Below are 21,248 nucleotides of genomic sequence, written 5' to 3' on the forward strand. Positions count from 1 at the left end.
TGTTTTGTGAGATTAAGAGTCACTTATGGTTTGTCTCCCTCCCAATCCCATCTTGTTTCATTGATTCTTCTCCTACCCACTTAAGCCCCCATGTTGCATCACCACTTCCTCATATCAGGGAGATCATATGATAGTTGTCTTTCTCTGCTTGACTTATTTCGCTAAGCATGATATGCTCTAGTTCCATCCATGTTGTCGCAAATGGCAAGATTTCATTTCTTTTGATGGCTGCATAATATTCCATTGTATTTTTTTTTAAGATTTTATTTTTTATCAGACAGACAGAGCACAAGTAGGTAGAGAGGCAGGCAGAGAGAGAGGAGGAAGCAGGCTCCCTGCCGAGCAGAGCGCCTGATCCTGGGCTTAATCCCAGGACCCTGAGATCATGACCTGAGCCGAAGGCAGAGGCTTAACCTCTGAGCCACCCAGGTGCCCCTGGTTATTGTTTTAAATCTGGAGGTTGGGGTTGAATGAATTTGTTTGGGAGCCTTGGAGGAATACAGAATATTGGAATAGAAATGCCAGGTGAGAAGAGCAAGGACCGCATTTGATGTTGCCTTTTGGGCAACTGGATCCTCAAATACCCTCTGTACGTCTTATACTGAACCATTCGAGACACCTCCCAGCTTCCTCTCCTGGACCAAAGGCTCAAAGAAAGGAGATGGCAACAGGAAGCGAGTTAAATTTTATTTAATTTGATGTCTTGAGCTTTGTCCTTTATAAACACAGCCTCTCCCTTATTACCAATCACATACGTGGCTTGCTGCCTCTGCCTCACAGGGAGGGTTGAGCAAAAAATGCCCTAAGAAAGGAGAATCAGGAGCCCCCTTTATGGTCAGCATGGGCAAGGGAGGGTTTGGAGGGCTTTCCCACTGCATGCAAGCCACTTCCCCAGCTGGCATCCCCTTAGGTAATCTGGAGCATCAGACTTCTCAGAGTGTGGTCCAGCCTTGAATCCAGATTTTGTCCGAAAACATGTGGTCCCATCAGTGTTTTCAAAGCTTGAGAGGCTGAATTGCTTCCCTCAGCATGGAAGCGCCTTTATGGAATAGGTGACACCCCCAGGCCTACAATGTCGTGGCCTGGGTCTTGGGAAGGGGCACAGATAGAGGACATCGGAGAGCCCAAGCAGAGGGGAATTTCTGTATTTGATAATAAGAGGAAGGCTGAGCAGAGAGTAACCTGAGTATTTGAAATGAGGAGACAGTATCAGACTCCGACTTTCAGGGTGGCAAGAAGCCAAGAAAGAGCCCCCTGCCCAAACAAGAGGGCAGCCAGAGAGAGGCGCCTCTGGGTAGCAGTGCTGGAACCCGAGAGGGCCACTGGTGCAGCCCTGAAGCCTGCAGGGGTTTTGTCTTGAGGCTCCACTTTGCCTCCAGAGGACTCCAAGCAGGGTCCCCGAGTCGTTGGGATGATGTCTGGAATCCAGCCTGTCGTGTTTTCCACCAATTCCTGCAGCACGAGGAAAATGGGAGAAAATGGGTAAAGACAGAATCCTCCCCGACTCATTTCCTTTTTTCAGCCTTTACTTGCTGATTCCCCAGTCTTTGCAGCCTCATAAACTAGCTGGGAGACCCCACCACCACTCCACAGTCCGGAGCAGCACCAGGGCATCTTTCTGCTCCCCAGCCCCTCCTTCCTGACCCAGTGTTCCCACCTTTATCATTCATCGGCTTCCTCCCTTCTTTTCCTGGCTTAGCCCAGTACCATCCCTAGAGGGTGCTGTCTCCTGGGACACTCACATCAATGGTCTTTATTATCACCATCTGCTGGGCCTCCTTGCAAGCTTTCTCAGCCTTCTTAATGTTCTCTGGGGTCCACTCAACATTGTTCATGGCCATCATGCCCTCCATGGGGCTGCCGTGGGTGGGGGAACACACGATGAGTTAGGGTCGACTTAAAGCTTTGACAAAATGCCTTCATGTTTGTTAGCATCATCTCCATGTCGGCATAAGCCAGAAGGAATGTCTCACGACTCAATAAGAAAACCACGAATTTGGCAGATGGAGAAACAGCAAAATTCACAGATGAGCAGTTTCTTTTAAAGTGAAAAAGTGAAACTCCTGACTCTTTAAAGAAGTGGTTCTTAATCTGGGAGCCTTGAAGTCCAAGAAGGTGGATTGAGGGATTCAGGGAACATGTAAAGGCCCTGAAATTGTGTGTGGAATGGGTGTGTTTGCACAGATATGCATTTTCCTGGAAAAGGAGTTTCAGGGCTTTCATTGAATCTCAGAGACAACCCTCATCCCTAAATAATTAAGGGTCATTACTTAATGACTTAAGAGTCTTTGACTGAGTGAGTAGCACATGAGATAAAGGCAGACAGAGAATTTGTATGTAAGGTATCTAACTCTTAGAGGTCAGTTCTTACCTGCTTTTCTGGATGATCTCATTGATATGGGGGTAAAAAAAACCCTATTCTGTGTTATGTCAGAGCATCGAGAGGAGAGTCAGACCAAGACCCCTCCCACACACACTTGAAGTTCTTCTCTTCCAAGATGACTCACTCTGATACCTCCTCCCCAAGCTCATGGGCCACGTGGATGATGTCAGGGTACCCCATGCAGCTGGAGATATTATTTCGGGGATAGTAGAAGAGGAAGATGAGGCACATCTCATTAATGGTGCTGGGGCCCCCCTGAGGAAGAAAAGTGAGACAGAGATGGAACACAAAGTCACAAAGCAAGCAGAGAGAGGGGGACAAGGCACGTAGGAAATAGTGTAGGTGGTCATTCTACCAATGATGCTGTTTTCATTTTCCCTTAATCTACAACCAGCTGAATGAATGTTCATCTACTTCTTACACACCCTTTCCTTTCCCCTCCTCTCCTTCCAATTGGTGGACAGTTATTGATATTATTTACAAAGAAACAATATCTGCCCTGTCCTCTACATTTCCATGGCCTCTGCTCTGATTTGAAAAGACAAGATGGTTGAGAAAATGAGAGAAGATCTTGAGTTTCCTGAAAAAGTCACTACCTTTTGATTTTCTCCAGGATTCCTCATCTCTATATGTCTAAAGCTGGACCTACTCAAATATGTCACATGTTCAGTTCACCGTAGGAGGGTCTTATGGTTTTTCCCTGGGAATCCCCTTGTGCATGATCCCCATTTGTGTCTTACAGTATGTATCACTTTCCACCTTGCATAATAATAATATATATGGCTATAGTTTCTTCCTCAATAGCATGCAACTCCTTTGGAATCCTATAAGCACTGAGCCACTCTTGACACACAAAAATGGCGGGGTCCCTTGTGACCATAACAACAACAGCTAACTCTAACTGAACATCTACTATAAGCCAGGAAAGGATCTAGATGTCTTATAAAGTGTAATCAACTCTTCCAACAATTTTAAGAGGTACTATTATTAGTTCCTGTATGAATTAGGAGATTGAGGCACAAAGAGATTGAATAATTTATCTAAGATTGGAAAGCTAGTGATTGTGCTGACATTTGGAACCAGGCATGGAGGCCATGAGTCCATGCTCTGGTTTACTATAGCATGCTGTCTTCCCATGGTGTTATTGGTCATTGACAGGAAAAGTAGGGAACCCTTGTACACATCCTACAATCACAGGGATGTGAGAGCATGAAAAGCCCCATGTGAGTAGATAATAATATTGGAGGGAGAAAAAGGTTTCAGTTAGAATAATCAGAGTCACTCTATAGCCAAGGCCAGGGATGGGCTCTATTCTGAGCCCATTGTGCTTGACCATGGTGGGAAGGGAGGTACTTACAAAAGTCAAGGAGTCCCGGTCCAGCGTCTGGTAGTGACATTCCACCAGCAACTCATCTCCCTGTTCAGAGTGAAACATGAAGGCTGAAAGTAAGACACAGAAGGACTGGTACAGCCTTAGAACCCTCTTGGCCAACAGTAATGACCTCTGATCCTGCCTCTCCTCCCTCAACTCCAGTCATGCCTTCCCATAGGCTCCCACCGGTTTGATCTCTGCTCGATAAGGTAAATCTCGAGTCTCCTGCAGATTGAAGTCATAAGAGTCATCTTTGCAGATTGTTCGGAGTTGTGCTCCGTTTCTAGAGGGAACAAAGCAGTGTATGAGCTCATGCTGGGGGTGGGGGACTGGTTGCACATAAAACAGAAAACTTCTTCCACAGTCTTATTCTGACCACCTCTATTCTAGGGATAGTTCCAGCTCCTCCTATCCCAACCAAGCATAACCTTATACTGCAGAATAAATAAGTATCCTCAAATTTGTTCCCATATGCAGATGGGAAAGCTTCAAGTCCATGTCTTCCCTTACCTGTATTGCACAGCCTGCAGAGCACGGCCAGCCAGATGTGTGTGAAGCAGGTAGCCATATACCTGTATGTCGGGCATTGGGGCCCCATTCATCTGTGATGGGGAGGAGACACGTCTGGTTTGCATCTTGTCCTGTTCCTCCATTTGCCTCCCTTAATAGTTGACACCTTCCTTGCATGAATGACAGGAGCCCCTTTCATTCTTCCTGGGCCCTCCTGGACCCTCTTCCCGCCCCACCTCACAGTCCCCAAAGCCCCAACTCTTTCCTTCTCTTGCATGATTCACGTTAGTGGTTCTCCTGAGCACCAGGTTGTAGTTATTGTCCAAGTCTCAGACTTGTGTGTGCTTATGGACCAGCCCAGATCTGTGATGGGAAACAAGGAACCTCAGGGAAGGTGTGCCTCCCAGCTTCACCTCTTCAAACTTCTCTGTCTTACACAGCCCGTAGGACAGGAAGGACTCCGCGCCCGGGGGTATGAAGTGGATGGGGAAGGTGAAGAAGCCCAGCTGGAGGACCCCCATGTCATATTTGCGCAGCTGTGCGGTGTAGTATAATCGGATGCCCGAGGAGTCATAAATGCCTGGTGCGGAATGGAACAATGACAGAGGACAAGAGAGCTGGTCACAATGTGAGAACAAGAGGAAAGCTGGGACAGGGCTGTGACCAAAATGAGCCAGCGTGCAACCCACAGCAGCTTCCCAACACCTAAAAGAATCAGGAAGCTGCACCAGATTTTCCTCCATAAATGCTGTAGATACTTACCAGGAAGGTTGTGAAAATTGCTATAATGAATCTCCAGTCGGATCCACTGTGGGTCTAAGGGGGTGCCAATAGAGACACCCACATCGTCTGGAAACTGGTAACTCTGTTGGATGAAAGCAGATCTGGCAGCAAGCAGGGCTGGGTGCTAGGTGCAGAGGCTGGGACCTGCCCATGTTTTCTGGCCCTCATCCCAGACCTCCACTGTCTCCTGGTCTGCCATCAATCCAGCAATCCCAGTCATCTGACAACATGCACCCCACCCCCTTAGCCACCTAGTTCTCTCATCACAGGACTCACTGTGCCCCCGACAGCCCAGCCCACGATGACCTGTGAGCAGAGGGAGAAGGCAGGGTCAGCTCCATAGCAGTCACTGATACCCGTGGGGAGAACACTGGCATTGCCACAAGCATACACCAGGATGTGATGCACCATCGTCTCATTGTGCACGAGCAGCTTGGGCTCAAACTGGGTGAGAGAAGGGGGCAGATCATGGTCAAGATCTTCTATGTCAAGTCCTATTCTCCCATCCTCTTTCCCCCAATAAATCTATACCCATTTCCCACTTCTGTGTCTCTTTCTTTTCTATTTGTTCTCTGTTTTTCTTCCCCAACCCATCACTTACCCCCACTTTGTTCGACTTCTCTTAGCCCTCACCCTTTTAAACTCTTCCCCTGAGTGTACAACATACTAAATCTAGCCAAGAATATACCCAAGACTTCTGACTTTCCCTTAATAACCTCACCAGTCCACTATATCTGAGCACATGACTTGTTGGATTCTCCTCTAAAGAAAAAAAAAAAAAATGGCTCCCACACATTTGCTAGTTTTTGTAAGATCAAAATTAGAAATAACTCAACTGTGAAATCAGGTGACCATGTTGGAGTTCCCTCTGGCCAGATTTCACTAACCTGACAGCCCTTGGCCCTGTCCCCCGAGCCTGAACTTCCTCCTGGACCATGAGCACAATTCTAGGTCCAAGGTGGGGACTATACTTTGCTCTCTGGAAACACTAACTGATGACCTTCATCAAAATCTCTGCTGTATTGTGGGGCTCGTATAGAACAGTGCTGGGAGTTATAGTTTTGGACTCAGGAAAGCATGAAACAACTACTCTTCAGCTTCTTCTCAGCAATTTTCTAAACACCATACCTTCAGAGTTGACTGCCCACTGCACTGTTCAACTGCCTTAGCAATGTCTGGTTCACTGTACCTTGAAGATGTGATGCTTCTTGCTAACGATGGGGAGAGGGAGGAAGGTGCAGGCATATGTGGTGTCATCCTCTGGGATGAGGAACTGGAGAAGGACACATAAAGGCTGAGTTGGGTTGGTAATGAGGCCCTTAGAGAAGACAGGGGAGGGACAGACAAGCTTGGTGGTCCTCAGGGAATTATAGGAAGTCACGGTAACCTCAATTCAAGGAAGTACTAAGTATAGGTGCAAAAGGAGGATCTAAATTGAGTGGGAAGATGGGAAGGAGGCTTGGAGGTGGCTGGATGGGTAGAGACTCTTACATCAGTGAGCTCCAAGTCATGGATGATGGTATCCTCAGGGACATCAAGGTCGTCAGGATGGACTATTTGTAGCAGGAAGATGGACTTGATAAAAGTACGGTCCCGATCCAGCTTCAGAGTGTCATCCAGGCCATAGGTGGCCAACACCCTTATGGTGTCACTCTGGAGGTGTCATAGGCATTAAGGTGCTACTGCCCGTGAATAGCACTTCGCAAACACCCACACCCAAGGACTGACACAAGCCACTTGCTCACATCTACACAGTGGAGTGGAAAGAGCTTCTGACTGGGGGTCAGAACTGGTCAGGTTCTAGTTCTACCTCAGGGGCCAACTTGCTGGAAACATTGAGCACACATTCCCTCGTGATGCCTGTGTCCACATCTGAGAAATGACATTCTAAAGTTCAGTGAAATCAAGGAAGGTTCTTGGAGAGGGGATCCAGGGAGGTTGGGGTGGGTGCTTAATCCATGGGGGAATCACTCTGCCGGCTTGTGGATTTGTAGAGGGGCACAACTGGGGCAGTGCCTGGAAATGTGGAGAGGGACAGAATCCCTGGGAACTGCGACCATTGCCTAAGACACATGCATGTTCTAGATTGGGGTTGACTCCACATCCCTGAAAGGAAAAGCTGCTTACAGTTGAATGCTTCTCCCCCCTCCCTTCCTGTTTTACCGTAATGTCTTGGTCATGAGGATCACAGGAGCGGAAGGGCCTAGAGAAGCGCATGGTGGTGTAGACGGCGTCTTCCATCAGCCCCTGCAACTCAGCATCCTGGCTCCCGTCCTCCTCTAGGGTGTCTTCATCCACCAGGTGCTGATCCTGGGGTCCAGTGAATATCAAAGAGTAAGAACAGGAAGCCCCAATTATCACAACTTTGGAGAAGCTGGTGTCCCCTTAGTAACCCCAGGGTACTAAATTAGCAGAATCTGGTCCTTTATTTCATAGCTTGCTCTTGGAACAGAGCATGGCATAGGATGGATCCCTGGGGCAGAGGGATACACAGTGTCTGATGGGGTTTCGCCACTTGGCCTTGATTTACTTTTCCTGTTCCAAATCTCAAGTCAATAAATCCTAGTGTTCCTCTACCTCCAGCCCTTGACAGTTCCTTACGCTCTGAAGTCTCTATGCTATTTGTCCTCTCTTGTGGCTCATAACATTGACACTTACCCATTTAAATGCAGTTCCTGTGGGTGAGATTGGGAGAAATGGGTGGGCTGCTTTTTCATCTGTAAAATGGGGTAGTAATCATGTACCTCATAGTGAGGCTGTGAGGTTTAACATGGGAAGCTTTGGGAACAAGGCCTGGTTGATCAAGAGTACGTAACAATGTTAAGCTCTTATTACTGTAGCTGCTGCTGTGGATATTAGACCACTGCCTGTTGTTGCCCACCTGACTGAGTTTAACAGAAATTAGGGCTGAAGACTTGGTCTCAGGTAACACTGACCCTCCCCTATTGACCTGTAGTTGGTGGTGTAGGACTCTTTCAGTCCAGTGGTTCCAATCCCTAGCATCTTAGGGGCATGCAGTCCAGAAGACCTAATTTGAAACTCTTCAATGGGCCATTTCTGTAAGGAGAGATCAGTAGTCAGCTGGTGTTCTGGGCATGCGCCTGGATAAGTTTGGAAAATGTGGATCCTTCCTGGACCCAGAGATATCCTCAACCCAGCAAGAGACCTTCATCCTTGGAAAGGAATCACCCTCAGACTTACCGAGAAATAGACGTTGCCATCAGGCAAGACTCCTCCAACAACCAGATCACTCCCCACTCTGGTGTAGCGATTTGTGACACCCAGGCCCACCCAGCCAGTTGTCCGGACCTGCAGCTCAAAAGTGATGATCTCTGCCTCAAGGTCAAAGTCCCAGCGCAGGAAAATGACATTGGAAGGGTCTAGGAACCTGGAATAACGCAGGCGAGATGTGGGGCCAAGGCGTTTGCCTTGGGAGGAGGCCACCAGGGCCATAAGTAGGAGAAGCCTGAAGAGCAGGGCACAGGTCATGGCTCCTGGGGTCTGGAGCATCTCTCCTACAGACGGACACTCAAGAAGTATGGGTTTATATGTGCCTCTACCTGTGCCAGGCCCCGTGCCATGGGGGAGGGACAGACTGGGGCTCTTCTGATCTGATTATCCTCTGGATTCAGAGTGGTGCCACTTACATAACTCTGGAGGTGTGGGGTGCCCAGTGAGGGTGCAGAGCAGAGTGCTCTTGTCCCAGAGTAGGGACTTGACATGAAATTCTCAGGAGAAGGTCCTTAGACTCTTCTACCCCAACCCATGCCAGGGTCCTCCCTGGGTTTGGTTTTTCCCTGCTGTTCTCCCCTTGTCTCTATTTCTCTCTCTCCCTTTCTGCACCCCCTATCCCCATATCCTTGGATGTCCTTACGGAGCACTCTGCTCTCTGGCACCTGCCCCAGGCCCCAGCTTTTATGGGCATTTTCTATATCTGGAACTGGGGCATAGCCGGGGGTGAGGGCGAGACTGACGACATGCAGCAGAGGAGGGAGAGAAGTTTCTGAGGGGGTGTTCGGGGAAGGCTATGATTTCCATCTCCCGGAGGAGTCTTTGCTACTAATCCCTGGAAGGACACATAGAGGTGAAGGAGCCATAATCAGCTTTCCAGATGGGCAAGTCTGGGTCAGCCCTGGGTTTCTGCATATTCCTGGGGAGCGGCGAGGAGGAGGAGGAGGGTGAGGAGGGGAAGAAGAGGGAGAGAATGGGAGATAAATGTAAACTGGCCCTTGGGATCATTGGCGCTCTACCTTTCCCTCCATGAATTGCCTGCCAGAGAAGTCGCATTTAGTGATTCTCACTCCACTGGGGGCTTGGCCCAGGGTCCCCACCGACAAGTGCTTCCGTTTTCAAACCATGAAAGCACAGAAGGAATGTTAGAATATTAGACACCAGAGTGGAAAGGAATTTAGGTTCACTCAATTTTTAGATGAGGCAAAGGAAATACCAAGCGGTAACAGGAGTAGTGCCTGATCCCCCAGGCAGTCAGAGGCGGAATTAACACCGGCACACGGGGGATCTGCCCCCAGACCAGCGCTCTTTCCATTATTTGCTTAAGTTACAGACAACCGAAGGGTGCCCAGCTGCCAGAAGTGCTTTCCTGCCATGGCTTGCCCTGGTAGAGGGAGTTGTCATCTGCTGACTGCTTCTTAGGGAGGGGACACACACATCTCATTGTATGCCTGGCGTTTTTTGTTTTGTTTTGGTTTTGTTTTTTAAGATTTCATTTATTTATTTGACAGAGAGAGATATCACAAGTAGGAAGAGAGGCAGGCAGAGAGAGAGAGAGGAAGCAGGCTCCCTGCCAAGCAGAGAGCCCAATGTGGGGCTTGATCCCAGGACCCTGAGATCGTGATCTGATCTGAAAGCAGAGGCTTAGCCCACTGAGCCCCCCCCCAGGCACCGCCTGGCGTTTTTTTTCTATCCAGTTTCTGACACAGCTGAGCCAAAGCTGGAAATCACTTCACTGACCCCAGTGTCTTTTCTGCAACAGACAATGGAGAGGCTCTGAAAAGTTAACAAGGACATGTGCCTGGGAGGCATCCCCCCAGCCCAGAAACCGGACCACACATCACAGAGGCACTCAGCTCCAACCGTGGTGCTCAGGGCCTGGAGCATCTGTTCATGCCTCCATCCCGGGCGTGCATGCTCTTTCCATTTTCTACTGAGTTCATCAAAGCTGGTAAGGCCCCAGCTGAGATTGTTGGCTGCTCCCCTGAGCACCTGAGTAGAAACTGGGGTGCAATGGGAGGAAAAAAAAACCTATCTCCCAAGGCAGCAGCCATAATGCCAACTCTGGGCATGGGAGCAGGGAGGTTGGCCCAGGATGGGAGCAGGGCCAGGACAGGAGGAGGAGCTGGGGAGGCATTGACCTTGAGGAGCAGGAATCCAGGGAGGAGATAACAGGAGTGTCAGAGACACTCTGATCCCAATCGCGTTTGGGGATTAAGGCAAAGGGAGGGAGCGACAGGGAGACACGTCGGCCAGCCCTGTAAACCAAGATGGGGCCAGAATCCCTTATCCTGAAATCTGTCTACCTGCCAGAGCGCCTGCCTGAGGGAGGGAGCTGCGAGCCAGTGCCTACAGCCTCAGGGTTTCTGCTGGTGGGCTCCCTCTGGCCACCCACTGCGCTTTTCTCTCCCTGTTCACCTCTCCCGGACCAGTTACACTTTGCTCCCCTCTTCCAGAGCCTGTCCCTGATCCCCAGAGTCACTCTCTCCACTGTGACCTCAGACTGCGATGCGCGTGGCTTGCCAGGGGAGGACACCTCTGTGTGAGCACATACGCATTTCTAGTGTTCAGGACGTGTGATTTGGGCAATGCTTCCCAGAGCGTCATCCCCCGCCCTCTCTGGACAGAAGAGGTTGGGAAGAGGTAAGAGAGCAAAAGCCAAAAGAGAAGCAGCACATGTTCCTCGGCATGCCGGGAGATGGACATTTTGTGCACGATTGGATCATGCTCATTTGAAGTTGCCTGATATGAAAATATTAACAAACCCACTTTCTACCCAAAATTGTACATAATGAAAATGAGCATCTTAAAAAAAAAAAAAATCCAGAACCACAGAGATTGCAAAGCTATGAAGACAACTGAATTAGAACCTGTATTATGTTGTCAGCACGCAGCATCAGTAACTGTTGTTCTTTGCTAGAACCACATGAACCGTATTGTGGTAAGTATTTATATGTCAGCAGATTAACAAAAATATTGAATCTGGGAGGCGCAAAGCCCCAGGACGTCAGGCCACAGCTGTTCCCCGATGTGTCAGCTCTCCGGAGTGATGGGTCCGTGATCTCACCTGGCTCCATCCAGCTCCCTTCTTCCCTCATCAAGGGCCCCGTAAGGCTCAGACTCCACACTGGGAGCGCTGAGGTGAATACAGTGCGATCCCAGGTCTTGAAATAGTAAAGTCTGGTTGCTAGACCCTATGTGTCCCCATGTTTTTGCCTGTCATATGTTGAGGGTGAAGAGAGGGTCTTTTTTTTTTAATTTATTTTGGTGGGGGGGACATGAGTCGGAGAGACAGGGAGAGGGAGAGAGAACCTCAAGCAGACTCCCCGCTGAGCGAGGACCCTGATGCAGGGTTCCATCCCAGGACCCTGAGGTCATGACCTGAGCTGAGACCAAGTTAACTGATTCCACCACCCAGGTGCCCTGAGAGGGTTTTTTTGTTTTGTTTTGTTTTGTTTTTTTAATTTAATATCCCAGATCACTGGCTTCCAAACTTTCTAGAAAACGATTCCTCTTGCCAATGTTAGAAAGCTATGAGAACTTGTGATTTTCATCTCAGCTGATGACTAAGAGAGAGATAAAGGGAGGTAAATCCTGCCATAAATTCTGTCATATGTAAATTGAACTGGCAATTTACCACTGACGTGACAGAAGTCAACTCACTAAGGACTCCTTCTGTGCCAAACTGTATTCCAAGAATTTTTTTTGTGGCCGGATCTATTGACTCCTATGAAATCACTCTATTATCTTCATCTCAAGCTAGGTAAACTGAGTCTGAAGTCCGAGCACTAGGTAGTTCCAGCCCTGGGCCTTGTCAGGAAAATGTAACCAAAAATCAGAACTCTTCTCAACACAGGAAACCTCTCCCTGGAAGTAAAAAAGAAAGAAAGCAGTCTTATTATTGAATAAGCATTAAATCAGAATGTGATATATATACATCTCAGGCATTTGGTTAGGTTGGTGCAAAGACAGGCAGAAATCCCAGCCTTTTGTATAGGCCATCAGACACAACCCATTACACACACATTCTCGAGATAAGGGACAACCGATCCTCAAAGCAGAGGCTGAAGAGGACATTCCAGAGTCCCTTGCTAACTGGGGGTCCCTTCCAGGTTTACCCGGAGGGCAAGTCAGCTTGCCCTATCTTTTTGGCAGGGCATAATTTTACATCTTAGTGTGAGTCATGCACTCTAAATTAGGTTAGGCTCATTTTGTTGTTCAAAATGTGATTGTTCAAAATGTGTTGTTCAAAATACAATCTCTTTGTATTTCAAAGAGATTCATTGCAGGTCCCGGAGAAAAACATTTCTGGGTGACTTACATATATTTCAAAGAAAGAGAAAACTTAAAATTACAAGTTTGCTAACGTAAATGTTCTAAGAAAATGGACAGGAGGTAAGTCTCTTCCCTTATTTCCAACAGGGATAATTAAGTCTCTTATGTTTGTTAGTTGACCTTACAGAGGAGAACACGGGAATCCGAAATGTGAGCTCACTGTGTGCTGCCCAGGAAGGCCTCGGAGCGGTCTCTGTGCGTGTGTGAGGCACACGGGGAGGGCGGTCTTCACTCAATCTAGCCGCCTGCTCGCTTGCACTGAGATGTTTGAATCCCTTGTGAAGATGTGCGGTGCAGATTCTCGGGAGAGGGTGCAGGCCACGTACCTTCAGTAAGGCACTCCGTGAAGCTGGGGAGTGTGCACCTGTCTGTGTTAGGGCCGTTGGCATGCAGGAAACAGGAAACCCCATGGGGTTTGAAACTCAGTGAAACAATGAGATAAAATATTGAGCTTCCTGGAAAAGCCCCTTTCTTTTGAGTTTCAGGCCTAGAGTGTCAGCTACTAATTGTCACCTTAGAGACCCGCATCCTGCTCTTCTGGCCCTGTCCCGCTGCCTTGCCGGAGAAAGCCTGTGGGGCCAGGGAATGGGACCGCCATCCATTCTGTGGGTCTGGGTGCTCGTGGCTACCATGAGTACAGGTCAGAGGCCAGGCAGAAAAAGCCAGTCCATGGGTTGGGGGAGGGAAAGAGGGACAGAAAGTTTTGCTCCCAGGTCCCAGCCTTGCTAAGAGCCTCGCTGGCATAGCAGCCCTGGAGAAAGCACTCCTTCTGTTCCCAGGAGTCTGCTTCTGGCATTGCTCATGCCTCCCCCCACCCCAACTTTGGGGTTTGGCTGCAGCTGATTATTTGTAGGAGTTACTTTATTTGCGGGAACTTTAGCCTGGCCTGACTGTGTATTTCAGGTGCCACGGCGAGCCTGGTGGAGCAAAGGCCCAGGTGGGTCCCGGTAGCTTGTGGACAGGCTAAAACCCTGCACTGCATCCTGAGGAATTCCCAGTACCCCTGGATGAGCTGGTACCAACAGGACCTCCAGGGGTCACTACAGGTGCTGGCCACTCTGCGGAGTCCTGGGGATGAGGAGGTTGTGTCCGTTCCTGGAGCAGATTACCGGGTCAGGCGGGTCAACAGCACAGAGCTGAGGCTGCATGTGGCCAATATGACCCAGGGCCTCTACTGCACCTGCAGTACACACAGTGAGAGACACCCCCCCCTTGGACGAGTGAACACAAACCATCCGGGGCGCCGACCACAGACCCAACCTCCTCCTTCGCCCCGACCCCCCTGCGCTGCCCTACATCCCCGGTTGCCTCTTCTCTACAAGTGACTCTTCCTGCAGCTTTCCCATGCCCTTCTGGGAGGGCTCAGCCTGCCCAGCACAGCGATTTAACCACCAGTTCAACCTCTGAAGGGCTCCGTTGCAGACCTTGCTCTGCCCCTTGGAAGGTTTGGGAAAGACTCCATCTCCCCGAACCCTGGTTTCTGTGCCTGTAAGTACAGACAGTAACTCGACCCAGCTCAGAGGCTTGCTATTAGGATCAAACGGCAGGACTCTCCACGGTATGCCCACGTAGCAAACGGATGCTTCTTAATACCGGCCTCAACGCCCAGAGGGGTGCTGGAAAGAAACCTGGAGAAATCCTGAGGGCTCAGAAAGGAGGAAGAGGGAGTATCTCAGAGTGTAGCCCCTCACTCACACCCTAGAATAAACACCCACTTCTTCAATTTGATCCCCATACTTGGTGCTCACCACCACCTAAACGTCTCAGCCCCCCACCCCCATCTCAAGCTGATCTTTTTAAAAAGTAAGCTCTTCAGAGAGAGCCTGACCTAGAGAGGACCAGGGTCTGGATCCACGGTGAGGGCTCCCCAAACATTGATGCAGCAGCCACGGCTCAGAACTGGGTCTGCTACCTGAGCAAGGCCATGCGTGGAGTGAGGGTGGAGCAGGGAGGCTCAGCTCCCAGGGAAATGGCCCAGAAGCAGCAGGCAGGTGCCCAGGGAGAGAAACCCCAATCCAGGGAGGCCGCAGAGATGGGCGGCCAGAAGGCGGCTGTAACGGCTCCACTCTGCTTCTAGCTAGGAGCAGCTCTCTCCCAGAGCATGTGGACCAGATGAGCAGGTAACTGGGAGCCAGGGGAGAGGGGTGAATGAGAAGTCATTTCGAAGCGCAGTCTCTGATGAGGGTCTGGGGTTCTGGGTCCCAGAGCGGCAGGCAAGCACACTTCTTCAGGGCTTGCGGAGAGGGAGCAATTTTGTCCACCAGGGGGCGCCATCGGCCCATAGTTCTCCATGATCCGCTCAGACAGGGTCTGGCGTGGATGACAGGTGTGCCTTCTCTCACCGCCCCCCTACCTCCACTCAGGTGTTATGGTGAACACCTGCCCAGCTCTAGAGGACTACAGCAGTCATGGGGAGCAGGTCTAGAGCCTGGCCAGAGTTCTGGAGACAAATGGATACCTGTGTTCTCTCCTCCCTCCGGGAAAGGTACTGCTGAGAACGCCCTCACCGGGAAATCCTTGGTGCTAGGCCACCGAGAGGCTGTTAAATACAGAGATGGCCGGGCAGAGAGGCCTGGACCACCTGTTCTTAAGAAATGCCGAGGTCCACTGCTAGCAGCTCTGGAAACAACTACAGCTGAACGCCCTCACCAGAGCGATGGAAGACACCATTACTCTGATGAACCCCTTGAACTTCCGTCCCTGGGAGCTCGGTGGACACTACCCAGATGCCGCCCTACCCACTTGGACCATGAACTACGCCTTAATACCACCCCCTAGACCCTTAATTCCTTGGTGATTAAACTAGTTCCCCTAGATTGGCAGATGTTAAGGGCCCAAACAATGCTTTTGGATTGGATTATGTTATTTAACATAATGTCGTTATCCACATAGGAAATACTGGTCTCTGTGATGTAGTCTCTTGTCCGCAGGCTGGTGTGAGGGATTCATCCATGCCTCTGGGAAGCATATTTAAAACATATTTAAACTTCACTTTTTTCATCCAATACTTTCAAGTGCCCTATTAGACAAGCACTACCAAGTTTTTTGAATTTTATTTTTGTTTTTGTTTTCATAGGGAAACAGGTATGTGACACCTGAGCGACCTAGCCAGCACTCAAATACAGGAATTCTGCGTCAGACCTGTGACTCTCAGTACGCCATAATGCTGCCTTGTTGAGTAATGAATATATTGTCACTGCATCGAGGGAGGTGTGACGTGGCAGGCATCGCTGTCCCTTCCAGAAAGGCAGCGCCCTTCATGTTGCAGATGTGGTCAAAGAGGACAAGGACGTCCACATGTGATGTGGCAACAGGTCAGGTGAGCATCCTGAAAAGACAGTGGCCCCACAGATGCGCCCTAGGGTTCAATAGGTCCAGATGGGAATAGACAGAATTATACTAATTGCACCCAGTCCTTTGGAGGGGAAAGTAACATAGGTTATGATTCTGTAAGTTGGATTCTGCTCTGTCGTATCGCCGCAGTTTGGATTCGTTTTAAGGTCACGGACTTCTAGGGCTGCCAGGTGAGTATCGTTACCTAAGACAGCCATCTCTCTGTTCTCCTTTGTCTTAGTCATCCTCTCAATTAATCAATACATGTGTAGAATACCCACTCAGTTTTCAGTATTTTAACAAATATGGTGTGAACTTTCAAGAAATATGAGATGTGTTTTCTCTTTACCCATCTTCTTACTTTCCATATTCCTCGGAGAACAGAAAGCAGAAGCTCAAAGTTTCACTTGTAGGATGAGTGTCTTTTTTATAATTCAGATTCCTGAGCCCTGAACAGAAACATAGCCCATATTTAGGGCCCCTACGCTATCATTTCAGGCCCCTGAGCAGGAGAGCCAGCATGGATCTAATGTGAAGGTAGAGGCTTAGACAGAGGTGGGCTTGGGAAGAGAGAGTTCATAATGGGTTAATAATTAGAGCTTCAGGATCCGTGCAAGTCTTTTGAGTTTAAGCACACATCCATCCATAACACACTAATGAGGCTTGTTAAGAATAAACTGTATTAACTGGGTTTGGTAGACAATGAATCCCAGCATGGATTAACAATTAGCTAAACTGAGGAGAACCTATAGAATGCCAGAAAACTTAATAAAGTAATATAATAGCTAAGACTGTGAATTTAAACTTACTTTTCTACTTTTGTTTTTTCTCCTCCTTATATCCAATGAATTGGATTTCTGAAATCAGGGAAACACTTCAAAAAGAAAGCAACCTTATCTGGCAATTGCCTATCTAAGTGATACTACAATGTACTTATCTTGCAATTATAGTTTTAGACCTCTACCCAAATAAATACAATGACATTGCAAAACTTCCTTTATGTATTTTATACCTAAGGGCTTTTCCCATGCAGGCTGGGAAAGGCACAGGTGCCTAACACCTGAAGAAGGGGAACATATATTGGTAAATTCTATCAGAATGTTCTTTTGCTCTCTATCATTGCTCTTGCTTGGAATATGTTCTTGAGGCAAACGTAGTCTGCAGTTCAAAGTTGCTATGTATGATATTCTCCAGCTAGACACCTGTGTGGAGAAAATTGTCTTTGCTTGAAATGGTAATATCAAAATATCACTCTTTGTATTATTTGTATTTAGTGAATTTGATTTTAAAAAGTACTGTACTAGCAAATAAATGAGGTCGTCAGCAAAAAAAAGGAAAAGAATGTTCTTTGGCTTTCAGATATAACCTGATTGATTGATTGATTGATTGATCTGTGTGTGTGTGTTGTGTGTGTGTGTGTGTGTCCATGAAAATAGTTTCCATTCTAAATGAATAAAAATAAACTCAGATGTGAAGAAATGGCAACAGATGAGCAGTAATCCTTTGCAAAGATTAAGGGGGATCATCGTATATTGAATGCCTACTATATGCTGAATATTATGCTCCATGACTTACACAAATTATCCTATTTACTTCCAACAATCTGGAAGAGTATTATCGGTCCCATTTTAGAGATAAACTAAAACAAGACACGTTAAATTCCTTAATACCTGAGGACCTACAGCTCATAGCTGTGGAAGTTGGGATTACACACAAAATTAGATCCCAAACCTGCGCTCTTTCAGCGCTGCTAAGCCCAAGATCATCCTTCTGTGGCTCTAGAAGTGAGATAAACTCACACTGGAGGGACAGATGGTGGAAATCAGAGTGGGGGAATAGCAGTCACAAGGGAGAGTCAGCTAAACTGACAGCAAAGCATATTGAAGTGAAGGTGGAAGGGAATTCAGAGCTGGTGGCCAGCAGAGGGGCAGCAGGCCTGCAAGCTATATGGACAGCAGTCAGCAGCAGGCCTCCTGGGGGTCCACAGCAGCATCTGCGCAGGGTTAGGTAGAGTCTTAGGCTTATAGGAGCTGGGGAATCAGACAAGGTTGTCGAGACAAAGACAGCATTAATGGAACTGGGATTAAAAGAAGGGGTGGGGGAGAAGAGGGAGCTTCCCTGCAGGAATAGAACAGAAGCCCAGTCTCTAAAATTGGGCTATTTGGGTAGAAAAGTATAACAGCAAGTTTGGCTTGGTGACGAGCTAAACTTCTTCTAACCAAGGATAGAACTGGAGCCCCATCTTGGGCTGCTATTGTAGATGGGGCACTCGAGATTATAGGTGTGCCAACTAAATGGCTCAAGGTAGGAGTCTGGGGCTACAGAGAGCCAGACAAAAGCAAGTTTAGATGTGCATTTTATAGCTGAAGCAAATCCTGCATGTGATTTACATTATTTACAATAATCTCTTAAAAACAAACCGACAGTAGACAACAAATCATAGACTGGGCAAGAGAGACAATGAGGAACATCAGTTTGATTTTAGTCAGAGTAGTTACCAGAAACCCCAATGTGATATAACGAAGGTACCTAGTACTGCTGAGTTTTCAAAGGACCTGGGAGCGACGACCTTGGGATTCCTTGCCAGTGTCAGGTCCTAGGCTAGCCTTTCTCATCTCCATCTTTAGCTTCCAGTGGGCAACTCTAGTTGTTATAGCTAACGGCGTTAAATCGAGGCTTTTTTAAAACCTTGATTCCCTATTGAACAGAGCTCAATTTATGGTTTCGGATAACCTCCTGTTCTTGAAGTGAATGCACATGAGAAGAATTACAAAGTCTCATCCATACTGTAGCTGGTATTAATTTCTGCACAAACAGAAGCTCTTTCCTAATCTTCACCTTGCTTTTGTAAGATGCTGGCCTATCCATTCTCATTTAGTTTTTGGAATCATAGCTTTTCAGCCTGGAGAATAGTGGTTATAGGAGGTGTCCCCATACTTAGTGGAAAAACATGCTCTCTAAATCCTAACATGTTATTATGATTTGAGGAAACTGATGAATGACCACCCCCCTCCATTTTTTCCACATGAGTTCTGAACAAATTGAGAGAGACAAAGTAGTAAGGCAGATGGGAAGGGAAAATTTTGGCCATGTCACTTACTGAGCTGTTAGAGAATATGGCTTAGATACATGGCAACATGGGAGTCCCAAGGCTGCAACTTAAAATTAGAAAGAAGTCTCCCATCATTCAGCATACTGAGTGGTGGATTCTATCATATTTTCTACTAAAAGCATAAAGTGAAAATAAACAAAGAGGCTGTGCAGAAGAACCTTACAGGTGTCACATTCCCCACTTAGAGTGGCCTTTGTCCTCTGCTAACGGGCCTCTCAGATTTTAGTTTAACTTGTTTAAGGAAATAGATAAATGTCAAGCTATTAAACTCATCTTCCTCTCTTACTGTTAAAATGGAAACAAACAAACGATCTTATCTGGTGATGTTTTGGGGCCCTAAAGCAAATTCTTTCAGGGGTTCTCTACAAAAATGGGATCCCCAAGAATGAAACTAATAGGAAGTTCAAGTTCTTACTTGATTTATAGAACCAAAAAACACCTGACAGATTTGGTAATAGTGGACTGATGGGAGTCAACATGTTAAAGTGGTATGGGCTCCTCCCTAGGTCACAAAGCTCAGTTCCTTACATTACCTGATTCAGTGCCCCTTGAATGAACTGGAACCCAGTACCCTAAGGAATGAACCTTGTTCTAACATTGAATCTCCTTTCCAGCCCGTACAAAGAGGACCTGAGTCTATTTACTTGGTGACCTGTGCTCTGGGAACAAGAACATAGTTGAATTTTTTTTTTTTTTTTCTGAATTGGTACTAATCTGTGATGTTTGTGGTTGGGGAGGGAAGATTCATAATCAGTGCTATCCTCTGATCAGAGTGGGGCTTATGAAAATTGAGGGATAATTGGATTTTTTACCTAAGTCTTCCTTAGAGTAATTCAGTGGGGCTCTGAAACCATCTAGAATTTCCTTCCACAGTACCTATGTGCACTGGCAGGCATGGAAGGGGTATATATTTTTTTTCTTCAACTGGTAGAATCACTACAATATCTGTCAGGCCTGTGAAGTAAGCTTTTGTTGTAGGAAGGGCTAAAAGAGAGTTGATGGAACTTCCCCTTAGTAAATCTAAAACATCAGCACATTGCTGAGGCCAGTACTGCCAATATGGACTTGAAATACGCTGGGTGATAATTTGTATTATAATTTCATTTGGTTCTTCAGTTGGTCATGTCATAAGAGTGGTGGAGAATGATAGTGTTTGAATATTGCGTGGTAAACTCCAATTATAGTTGCTGGTCCATATGTGGCTCCTTACTAGAGCAAATAAATGCAGTCTTTCACACTCAGTATGCAACTATCCATCTGGAACATGTATTTTTGTACATTGCATTGAGAAGCTCAGAATTAATGAGCTTTCGTTTGTCAGGGACAACAGTATATTTTTACCTCCACACTCAGGCAGTCCTCATTGCTCTGTCCCTGAATCTGAATATAGCCTTTAAGGAACTTGACAGTCTCAAAGGGTACCATGTTGATCCGTTGTATTAACAATATCATGTTGGTAGGGTGAGATAAAAGGAAGGAGCAAGTTTCCTGGGTGTCTTGGAAAGCCAGATATGTAGTAGTAGGTAGGTGATACAACCAGTGGAACTTACTGGTGTATGTTGGATTCCTCTATTAAAATGAATGCCTTGTTATACTGGTGCTCCCTACTATTAAGAATGGTATCTGAAGACCTATACATTTTACAAGAAACATATATCTATCTCATTAGGATATCATGCTCTGGACCGTTTAATTGGATCTGTTTCTTAAGCTAAAATTCTGTAGATCCAATGGTTCTAGAAGTATTTTTTCTGTACTAAATGAAGTTTATGGCAAAGCCTAATAAGAAAGTCAAAATAGCAGTCCCAAAATAATGGTAGCAAAGTCATGCTCCTTTTTCCTCTTTGGGAAATAGCTTCTGCTTTGCCACTGGGGTCTAGTGGAGACTAAGTGCCTGACTCCAGATCACCCGCTGGCCATGAAACTTGCTCTATCTAGGTGAGGTTACCTGACTCTTTGTCGTTGACTTGGATATGCTTAGCAACATTCCACACCCAACTTGGAGTGTAAATACAACGGAGGAAAACTAGGCCCTGAAAGTCCAAATAAGTTGCACTAGCCCTTGCTCTGGGAAATTTTCCTTAAGCCACACTGTGACCTCTTAGAGTTTTTTTTTTATAAATAGTTCAGTGAGGGTAGAAAGACTTCACTGGTTGATGTATTAGGACTGACTGCATGCCGACTACTGT

At 47.3% G+C, this 21,248-nt stretch overlaps 1 protein-coding gene across 1 annotated transcript; it reads right to left on the reverse strand.

The window, feature by feature from the left end:
* Positions 1–1,209: 1,209 nt before the first annotated feature.
* Positions 1,210–8,537, reverse strand: LOC131830454 (putative DBH-like monooxygenase protein 2). The gene is made up of 13 exons (XM_059172686.1): positions 8,250–8,537; positions 7,212–7,358; positions 6,540–6,701; positions 6,238–6,321; positions 5,325–5,492; positions 5,028–5,130; positions 4,679–4,845; positions 4,266–4,357; positions 3,942–4,038; positions 3,741–3,800; positions 2,508–2,638; positions 1,743–1,857; positions 1,210–1,452 (listed from the first exon to the last, which is right to left on the reverse strand). The coding sequence occupies exons 1-13, from the start codon at positions 8,535–8,537 to the stop codon at positions 1,210–1,212; spliced, it is 1,857 nt and encodes a 618-aa protein (XP_059028669.1).
* Between the last annotated feature and the right edge of the window lie 12,711 nt (positions 8,538–21,248).

Source organism: Mustela lutreola, chromosome 4 (genome assembly GCF_030435805.1).
Source record: "Mustela lutreola isolate mMusLut2 chromosome 4, mMusLut2.pri, whole genome shotgun sequence".
NCBI classification, from domain to species: domain Eukaryota; kingdom Metazoa; phylum Chordata; class Mammalia; order Carnivora; family Mustelidae; genus Mustela; species Mustela lutreola.